The sequence below is a fragment of the Atta cephalotes genome (genome assembly GCF_000143395.1).
Source record: "Atta cephalotes unplaced genomic scaffold scaffold00004, whole genome shotgun sequence".
Taxonomy (NCBI): Eukaryota; Metazoa; Arthropoda; class Insecta; order Hymenoptera; family Formicidae; genus Atta; species Atta cephalotes.
The window spans coordinates 38,320-49,161 of record NW_012130068.1 but is presented as its reverse complement, the minus strand read 5'-3'; the positions used below and the strand labels follow the sequence as shown (position 1 = coordinate 49,161).

The following is a 10,842-nucleotide window of genomic DNA, read 5'->3' as shown; positions in this document are numbered from 1 at the left end:
GAGAGAGAGAGAGAGAGAGAGAGAGAGAGAGAGAGAGAGAGAGAGAGAGAGAGAGAGAGAGGGAGGACATGAGAGCCTTTTTCCTGTAACCGCAAAATGCCCAGCGCGTTATCGCCCTCTGAAGAAGTAGATGTCAACTACACAACGATATCCATTCTACTTTTTTGCAGTGTACCCACCTGTGATGGAAATAAATCGTCAAAATCGTTTAAATCTTTATTAATATGAAAGATTTTAGTGTATTATTTCAACGATTTCAACAATTTATTTCAATCAGGAGCACTGCAAAGGAGTGGATATTGTTGTGTAATTGACATCCACTTCTTCAGAGGGCAAGACACAATAGCGTAAGACATTGGCTGCGTTCAGCAGAGAAAGAAACTGTTGTAACTGTTGTAACATTCTTTAATATGATTGGTCTAGCCTTAGTTCTTCATTGGATCTAAATGTACAAGCCAATTATATTCAAGAATTATATAATAGTTGCATAGTTGTTTTCTCTGCTGAATGCAGCTATTGTGGGGAATGTTTCCAACAAATTAAGACGCAATATGTACTTACAATAAATAAATAATACTTTTATTCTGCGTATAATTTACAAACAGACTCGGCTTGGTAATTCTTAATTATATGTAAACAAAAAAATATCTACCGATCTTTTTTAACAGAAAAAAAATCTGTCTAAAATATACGGACAGAAAAATTATCTCTAATTTTTAATGCAGGATTACCAAATTTAAACTTCTAGTAAAACTAAAGACGCCACAACATTTTGCGGTTACATTACAGGAAAAAGCCCCTTTCCTTCAATCCCTGGCTTCTCGCTGACCAACGTCCTCTTAGGCTAATTATACTACTGAAGCTTGAGAGCGATCATGCTAGAGCCTATATAATATAGGTATTCGCATTCGCCATTTTTAATCCCTTTCTCACTCTTTGTTCTCTCTTCAATCTTCTTTTGCCCGTATTCATAGCCAGATCTTATATTTAAGGCTTCCTTAAATTTATCTTCAGTACTGTACGAATTATTTCATTGGCTGCTGAGCATCTAAAAATAAATTTAAGGAAGCCTTGAGTACAAGGTTTGATTATGAATACGGGCATCAGTCATACCAGAGATTTAATTGTTACTTTAAAGTCACTAGCTTAACAAAGTACCGCAAACTGTCGCCATTTTAGCTCCATGACGCGCGATTATTCAAAACTTTAGTCTCTTTTGCTGCGGTTTTTGCAATTTTCAATATAGCAACACAGTAACATTATTTTTGATAATAACAGAATCAGATTCTTCTTCTTCTTCCAGATCCCTGTATGGATTTCCGATTTTTTAAGAATCAGATTAAGACTTGCACTTCGACGTCATTTTGGCTCCAAATGCTAATTTAGTGAATTTTCATACTTTTTATTAATGTAATGACTTTACTGTTACTTTATTTTAAAGCGCCTCTATGTCCACTCGAGAGAAACATTCTGATCACAGATTCTGATCACAAATAATTTATATTTCTCCTTGTTTTCCAATTGTTTACAAATGCAGTTATTTTAATTATACATATATGTATGTGTACACATTTATGTATGTAGTATTTTCGAGTGCGATGGATTTTAACCTAACCTAACCTAATCTAACCGAAGACGAATCGATTACATCACATGTTTTACTTTGATTTCTGGTTGAACGAGGTCATGATACTTTCGAGTCAAACATGGGTTAACTAAATTAATAAAATATCCACATTTTGTGGATATAGAGGTGTTTCAAAATAAAATAACAGATAAATCGCGGGCATGATCTCTCTGCTACAGATTGCTTAGGGAGCGTTTACATTGGCCGTAATCTGTAAAAATTGACCAATCATCTTCGAATTTTCTCTTCTTACCGTCGAATGCGAGGAATATTTGACTGTGGGTACAGTCAATGCGCAACTAACGCGATGCTACAAATGCTTTGAAGCGGTTTTTAATTGGTCAATAAAATGGTTGTAAGATTCTTTCTTCTAATTCTATCAAATGCTTCAAAACATTTGTAGTGAGACTGACTACAGCCTGTGATTAGTATTAGTAATGTTTTCAAAGTATGTGTAGCGCTAACGTAAAATAATGATCTAAAAATTCGCCTACTTCGTACGTCCATTATACATAAATTTAAGATGTTCCACTAGAAAGATATATAGTATATTGATTATTAATATTAATCTTTAAGAATTAATCTTTAAGAACTGCAATTAAACGAATATAAATTCAAAAATATATAATTTATTTATCAATAGTTATTAGCACTTTCGGATATAGGGTCTGAATCCAATCCAATTTGGTTATTAACTCATATTTGACTTGAAAGATCATGGCCTCGTTCAACCAGAAATCAAAGTAAAACACGTGATGTAATCGATTCGGGTTAGATTAGGTTAAAATCCTTCGCATTCGAAAATACTACATATATGAATGTATAATTAAAATAACTGCATTCGTAAACAATTGGAGAACAAGGAGAAATATAAATTGTTTATGATCAGAATCATGTTTTTTCAGCTAAATGTTTCTCTCGAGTAACTAAAATGATAGTTGAAAAAAGTTAGTCATGTGATAAATTCAAATGCACTTTCTGACGATGAGAACGCATTACGCACGGGATAGGATACAATAAGATTTGTAAGCATTTGTCAATACAGCCGAACAACAAAGTCCGTGCCAGCGTATTTCGGTAGGTTGAGATTATACTGCGATTCCAACTTCTCAGGCACAAATCGTCCACCCAGATAGTGGAATTTTCCGTCGAACTTCGACGCGCACATTTTTGGTGCCGTTAGAGATATCAACATTTGTGGCTTTATGCCACCAGCCTCAGGTGGGCCTCTCTCGACGTCCCAGCCCGATGGTATATCCACGCTGCAAATAGGCACGCTTGTGCTTTTCAACATGTCGATGATATGAACGAATGGCTCTCTCACTGGTGGTCTGAAACTGAATCCCAGAAGAGCATCCACTACAATCACATATTTGTGCAAAAAAACTGTCGAGTCTGCAGTTGCTTCCTCTATGCGCTGATTTTCCAGTACAAGTATACCGTTCTCGACGCATTGATGCAATAGCCTTTGGTATAGCTCGTTATTCGTCCTCTTTGGATAATAGATCTCTGGCGAATATCCAAAGAGCTTTAGGTGCCTCGCGCAAACTAGGCCATCGCCACCGTTGTTGCCAGGCCCACAGCACACCAATACTCGGTTGGAGGAGACATCCTCCGAGTCCAACGACAACGGATAAGACCTCGCAATCGCAACGGCGCAGCTTTGCCCAGCTAACTCCATTAACTGATCTACGCTAAATTTATACTTTTCGAACAGATCTTTGTCAACGTTAATAGCTTCCGATTGATTTAAATATTTGACCATTCTGTTGTATTTTCTTCTTGCAAGCAGAACAAATGATTTGTCGATCACAGACCTGCAGACCTTGATTCCCTTGATACTTTGCGATTTCAGAGTGCACGGTACGAATTGTAACATCTGTTGACAACAAAATCATTTATGAGTTTATCTTTGCATGCAACGTGAATTACTTACCTACTTGTCCGTCTTTTGCTTATCACTGCTTATTTCGCTGCCTATACAGCTATAGGTAGTAAGTTCGTGCTGTCAAGCGACACACAACAATAACAACATATGGCATCATCTGGCGGAGTTCTTTTGAAATCTCGTTCGATTTACGACTTACGACTAGTCGACGATGTAAACGACGACAATGTTGAATGTAGGGTAAGTAGGTACTAGGTCGTTTTACTCATCGTTCGAAGGATGTAGCGTTTATATCGTATATATGTACATATATATGCATGTACGAGAAATTTATTAACTTTACAAGAATGTCTATGAATGATAATCGACTCTACGCGATAAATGACATATGTAACAGAATGTCTAAGGAATTTGTGACCGTCGATGGCAATGTGAGGAAGATTCAGAAAGAGACTCTAACTCCTTACAAAGTGGCAACTGTTATTCTAATTAAAGAATACTGTAACGATACCACGAAAGGTATGCTTTTATTGTGCGACATTTCATTTGTGGCTACATAAATTCGTTACGCCATCTTCGTATTCCTTTGCATAAACTTAATCTTTGACAATTTCTAGTGATCATGGAGAGACGTAACTTTTGTTTAGCATCGTTAAAATTAATTCAGGTAACTATTTTACACATTAAGGAGAAAGAGAGAAGCATATTTTGGATTGGATGTAAGATGATTATTTTTTAGTCGGCAGACATGGAGTTGGATGCCCTGCTGAATATGTTATACGAGCCAGAGTATGCCTTACATCGGTTTGCGGATCGACTGGAAATAAATCTAGATGCTGTACATGAGAAAGGAATCGATCAGCTATTAGATTTATTTGATAATCTTCGCCGATTAATGGAATCCAAGGATCATGCGTTATCTTTACCAGCATTAAGTAGAAATTCTGTTCTTGGGTTGTACGTTCGTAGGATGCTCATTTTCTTTGAAAAATTGGCCTTCGATCAAGTGGTTGCTCTCTACAACGATATGGAGAAATATGTTGTGAAAAAAATCGATAGTCTGGAGAATTCTGACATTTCAATCTCCAAGCAAGAGGATTTTTTTGGTCCGGATAAGTAAGTTTTAGAATAGAACATTATATATAATGTAATGTTACAGGTATTTACAAGTAGAATATTTTGTCAATGTCGATGCTTTTTACAGTAAAGCAAAAACAATTTGGGGTGGAAGACAAGCAGAGTTACTCGTGGCGCAACAAGCGCATGCTTTACAAACTGACGAGCATAAAGCACTGCCACCAGTGGAGTTGCGAGTTCTCGTACAAGATCTTCTAAAGTCTAATCCTTACAATGCGGATGCAGTGAGTATGCCTAATAGAATATATATGTGAATTATTAGATAAATGTGAAATAAATATTTTTTTGCAGTTCAACAGATTTGCCTTTATTCCAGCATTATCTCAGTTATCTAAATTGCATCCGCGTCAACGATTTTTGTGGAGCAGTAGACAGTCTTTATCACTGTTTTGATAGACTGGCACCTCTGGAGAACCGATCCACACCCGAGGATCGATCTCGTACCTTCCGTTACGCGGCACTCAATTTGGCTGTTTTACATGCCCAGTTTAACCATAAGTAATCTATTTTGTCTACTTATCTCAAACCTAAAGCTCTCTTAACTCTTTGTCTATCCTCTATTTAATCTATTTAACAGTCGAAATTCAGCTAGTAGTAGTTTATATGTATGTATGTACGTATGTACATATTTACATACAGCGTTACAAATTTGTTTCAACCAAGTAATTCTCGTGGCTTTCTTGGAAAGGGAAGTAGCACAGTATGCTTTGAAAGAAGCTATTAAATTAGCTCAGGAAGCTGGAGACAACGTGTGTTTGCAACTTGCGCATTCCTGGATGTCCTACTTAATCAGTAAAGAGAACAAAAAGTAAGTAGTTAATATAATGAGAGATTCTTCATTTCTTCGTCACAGATATATTACAGTAAAAATCTAATCTTTTTGACATAATTTAAAATATGTATAATCTAAAATTACATTCTTAAACCGATCGATAAAAAAATCTTGATATACATATAAGAGTTACGTTTGATCAAGATGTTGTATAAGTTTTCTTTTATTTAAGTAAGTTGACTTTTTGTTATTATTTTATTATGCATACATATATATTTGCGTTATTCCTTTCTACTTAGAGGATCTCTGATAGAACGCTCGGTTGGCAAAGCAAGTCTACTCGGAATTACACATACGACAGGCTTAAGTCTCATTTCACACGCGCATAGTTATGCTTTAGAAGCCAAGAACCCTCCTCAAGTATTCGAGGTAAGTAAAGAGTAATTACTCAATTTGACACATTGTACAAATTTATATTAAAATTTACAATTTATATTCCATCAATATATAATATATAGATATTGATGAAATCGGACATGCTAAACTGCCAGCATTCAATGTCCGACTTGATGTCTGTCACTTTTGCGGAGAAATCGGCGTTGTGGGCGTACTATGGCAAAATGGAAATGGCCTCCCTTTGCGGCCAGTTACTACTTCTTCACAATACAGGTGATAAGAAGCAGCACATGTTCAATGGACCATCTACGTGCCAGGCGATCGTCACTGTCGCCAATATGTTGATCGAGTTTGGTGAATACGCTCTCGCTGACATTGTACTGGCACATGCCAAGGAAAGATTTCCCAACAGTCCTTGTAACAAGGTGTGTTATTTCATAAATGAAATGTGAAAATTATTCAAATAAAATCTTTTCTCCACGAAAAATTTCTGAAGAGTATTTGAAAAGGAAAAATTTTCCTTTTTCTTTCTTTTTTTTCTTTGATTTTCTATTCATAATTCAGTTTATTGCTTCGTAGATCTGGATGTTAAGTGAACAGTTGCATATATTGACGCAACTGCTGCGACAAGAGAAATGGGGCGAGGCAGAAGCAGTAGCTAGGAATATCTCCAGCTTGGATCAGCTGGAATCCAAACTCAGGTACAAAGAGTTTCTTTTGCGCACGAGTGCACATGTGCCAAAGAAAAATATATGATTTTTCTTATATTTGTGTGAAAATGTGCATTCCTGCAATCTAAATCTGAAATTTCTAGGTTGGTAGAAGTTTGTCTGGCAAAAGGCGATTTTCCGAAAGGACTAGAACACATTGGCGCTATCGAGGAGCATCCGCACGTGACTCCGCCATACGTGATACGTGCCGCGCTTCTTTCTAGTCAGATAACATGTGTCTCCTCCTTGCTAGACAATGGGACAGCAATCGCTACTAATTGCATAATGCGTCTTTGTTCAGCCTTGGAATTGGCTGCACAGAATCATTTGTCATATTATAAGGCGCTTGTCAAGATGCATCTTGCCAATATACAAGTGAGTTCTAGTTCTCTTTATGAAAAAATATATGAATGTGTATAATTCAATCGATTAAAATATATCCCCAATTGTATGTATTAATCCAGTTGTTAATGGGTCTGCCTGTGTTGGCTTTGAACTCGGTGAAGGACGCTATCCCCACAGTCTTGGGTCACGGTGGCTGTTACGATCAAGGCAGGGCATTCATGTTATATGGCAAATGTCTGATAGCTTCAGCGCCAGAAAAACCTTTTGAGGCTCGGAAAGAGATAATTCTCGGCGGAATAAAATCTCTATCAAAGGCACAGGAGCTCTTTACAAAAGTTAATGCCATCGCCAAAATCAAGAGTATCGTGCATCTGCAAGCAGTTTTTTATAACGAGATTAACCTTCTGCCTGAACGAAATCAATGCGCTTTCGAATTTCGCCAAATGGATGAACAATATCTAATGACTCCTACTGATTTATTTTTGTATTAAAATTGTAGTAAAAGTATGGTAATTTTGTATAATGTATACGTTGTATACGTGGAAAAGAAACAATTTTTTGCATAAATTTAGATTAATTTGCTTGCTCCTACAGCACAAAAGTTACAGCAACAATACATGTTGCAGCAATATTGCAGTGTTATTACAGCGATATTGCTGCAAATTCTGTGCTGTATAGGTAGGTACTAATAAAATATGTTTTATATTAATCTTTTAATGCAAAAGAGTAGAATTTGACAAATTATCTTGCACATATTTATTAAATTAATTATTAATTTGAGTTACTTCAAATGCAGTGAATTCGATTGCATTCAGTCGGTGTACATTAAAATTATTGTGTATAGATTAATATAAAAACCTAAGATACGTGTGATTAAATATATTATATTATAAATGCAGAAACAAATCTTTAATACACTTTATTGTATGCTATTGGAAATTACAAAATGTATTTGGTACAATTTATTAATTAAATGAAAATCAATCAATAGGATTAAGCATACATTAGTGAAAACTGAAAAGCTATATTACTATGTGGTCAAAGTGATTCTTCGTATCTAATATTTTTTACAATTTTTACAATTTATACAAGTTCAAGATGATTATGCACCCATTATTATTCATCAGTTTTGAAACACTACTGTACTAAATCGAAGCTGCAGGACTAGTACAATATGTACATACAATATACTCACACAAATAAAATTAAAAAGTAATTTAATATTATTGCTGCAAATATGCATCTTATGCATAATATGCTGTTAATGAGCTTCAACAAATAATTGGTGCACAGTGCTTGAACTGGAAATTGTATAAATTCACAAGAAATATTATTGACACAAGAACGAAAGAACAGTTTTGACTGAATTTTATAATTCAAAATATTTTTATTTTATTTTAATTTGAATTAAATCAGTGATGATACGCTCGCTGGACGACTACTAATGTGTCCAATCAAATTCGTTTAATTAATTAGAGTCTGCATGTAGACGAGATTTCGCGAACACCCGACACACGCGTTAAACGAGAATGTTACGTTATCGAATATGGATCGCGCAAAAACATTGCTGATTGTTGATTGCGATGCACGTAACAAAGGAATACATTGGAAAGTGGAAATACTGGAATCTGTAATAGTTATGTATGGAATACATACGAGTGTGAACGAGTCGTATGTGCTATGAGAGTCGAAAGACTCGAAGGAAGTAGATGCGCCGATGCGATGTGACATATGTACATACATATGTAGTACGTACTTGGTGGCGCGGCGCGACGTAATATGGCGTAATCAGTCGTAATCAGGCGTAATATGGCATAGTGACACGCACCAATGCACGGCACGGCGCAGAACAAGGACGGAATGAACAGCTGATCCTCGCCGCGCTGTCGTGATCTATGGGTCTATCGGCCGCGAGTTTCACGAGACCACGATATCATCATTTGTCCCTCCTCAATTGACGATTGCCATCAATTACTGTCGGCGTCGACGGTGATTGGGTTCGAATAGACGAGTACGCGAAAAGAGACAGCGCGCATCTCTGTCATCTCCGAATTCTCATTCCTCCCCCGAGAGCTGTGCTTGTCTCGGCGGCCGCCGCGTGAATTAGCCCCTTCCCGCGCGACCCGCGATTACTCCCCGCCGCGACATTCACTCCTTGGCTTGGACCGGAGAGACTGAAGAGCAGGGAGAGCGGAGGGTCAGCCGAGGGCTCAGTGATCAGTCACCTTAAGTCACCTATCGTCTGGTCCGATAAGAGGTTCGCCCCCGAGTCCGGGGACATTATTGGGACATTATTATGGCCAGTCCGGTGGTTGGCACCGGATATAACTTCAAAGTGGTTTTGCTCGGCGAAGGATGTGTCGGCAAGACCTCGGTTGCTCTACGATATGTCGAGGACAAGTTCAACGACAAGCATATTACCACGCTACAGGTGAATCCTCCCTTCCGTGAAACTTGCTTTTCCAGCCTCTTCTTCTCTTTTTAATCCTACTCGAATTTCTACATATTACTCGAATTTCTACTATATGTACCTACTTTTGAAAAGGAGCTCTCGAAATTTGTTTCGCAGCGTACGCGAGTCTCCCGGCAGATTTTTTTTTCTTATTCGAATTCTGCAAATTGCATAGAGAGAAAGCAAGTTATCGTATATACTAATTAATAATAAGAGAATTAGAAAAGTATTGTAATTTCCGGCGTATACAATACTGCGATTGGGATTTGAGGAACCCAATCTCTTCCTTAACCTAACTCTTCCCTAACCTCTTCGACTCCAAGCGCTCGCGGAAAAGCATCTCGATGCGTTTGCTTCGTATATGTTTCAGGCGTCGTTCCTGAATAAGAAATTGAATATCAATGGAAAAAGAGTCAACTTGGCGATATGGGACACCGCTGGGCAAGAAAAGTTTCACGCATTAGGACCAATTTATTACAGAATGTCCAATGGTGCCATTCTCGTGTACGACATTACGGATGAGGATACCTTCCAAAAGGTATAAATATCTATCTATATACAAATATCTATCGTGCAAAGTATTTTTGTATCAATGATATAATGAAATTGAACAACTTTTTGTGCATGTTGTCAGGTAAAAAACTGGGTAAAGGAGCTTAAGAAGATGTTAGGTAGTGAAATTTGCTTAGTGATAGCAGGTAATAAAGTGGACTTGGAGAAGGATAGGAACGTTGCCACAGAGGAAGCTGAAGAGTAAGTTTGATGAATCTCCTCTTTTACATGATATTATTATCAAGTGAACATAGCACATGACCACCAATGAATCTTCTTTCCTTAGATATGCCAAACAGGTGGGAGCTATGCATTTTCATACATCAGCCAAGTTAAACCAGAACATTGAAGAGATGTTTCTAGACTTGACGCAACGCATGATGCAACGTGCAGATGAGGCTGAGCAAAAATCCACGCTCACAAGGACCAATAGTACGCGTCGCAATGTCGTGATGGTCGAGGATGAAGCAGAACAAACTCAACCGAATAGAAGTTCCTGCTGTGGTGGTGGTGGTGGTGGTAGTAGTGGTGGTAGTGGTGGCAGTGGCAGTGGCGGTGGAGGCGATAACGGCAGCTTTTCGTAGACTTTTAAAATCAATTTATGTTCAATTTCAGATACAAGGTCTAATTTCGGTAATTTACTAACTATGTACAGGATGGCGCATTTCAGATGTGACAAATTACTATTTGTAAGTGATAGTTTGTCATATTATAAATGCTTCATCTTATATATACACAAGGACAAGAGTGTTACGTATGAGTGTGCACATGTATGTCTATATATGTATTTTTAGCTGCGGTAATTCTTGGATAGCAAAGATACTTGTATACTTGTGTGTGTATGTATATACATATACATATACATATATGTGTGTGTGTGTGTGTGTGTATATATATATATATTATATATATATGTATATATAATGTATATATATATATATATATATATATATATATATATAT

The 10,842-nt window shown here is 37.0% G+C and overlaps 3 protein-coding genes across 3 annotated transcripts; 2 read left to right on the top strand and 1 right to left on the bottom strand.

Moving 5' to 3' along the window:
• Positions 1 to 2,663: 2,663 nt before the first annotated feature.
• On the bottom strand, positions 2,664 to 3,506 carry LOC105625840 (NAD(P)H-hydrate epimerase). The gene has a single exon (XM_012207152.1). The coding sequence runs from the start codon at positions 3,504 to 3,506 to the stop codon at positions 2,664 to 2,666; it is 843 nt and encodes a 280-aa protein (XP_012062542.1).
• Positions 3,507 to 3,862: 356 nt separating this feature from the next.
• On the top strand, positions 3,863 to 7,366 carry LOC105625839 (anaphase-promoting complex subunit 5). The gene is made up of 11 exons (XM_012207150.1): positions 3,863 to 4,034; positions 4,133 to 4,182; positions 4,255 to 4,631; positions 4,720 to 4,876; positions 4,969 to 5,150; positions 5,341 to 5,460; positions 5,724 to 5,853; positions 5,943 to 6,245; positions 6,400 to 6,521; positions 6,635 to 6,905; positions 6,995 to 7,366. Exons 1-11 carry the CDS (start codon positions 3,863 to 3,865, stop codon positions 7,364 to 7,366), a joined length of 2,256 nt encoding a protein of 751 aa, XP_012062540.1.
• Positions 7,367 to 9,171: 1,805 nt separating this feature from the next.
• Positions 9,172 to 10,463, top strand: LOC105625838 (ras-related protein Rab-21). Its single transcript, XM_012207149.1, has 4 exons — positions 9,172 to 9,306; positions 9,698 to 9,865; positions 9,962 to 10,080; positions 10,166 to 10,463. Exons 1-4 carry the CDS (start codon positions 9,172 to 9,174, stop codon positions 10,461 to 10,463), a joined length of 720 nt encoding a protein of 239 aa, XP_012062539.1.
• Positions 10,464 to 10,842: the final 379 nt, after the last annotated feature.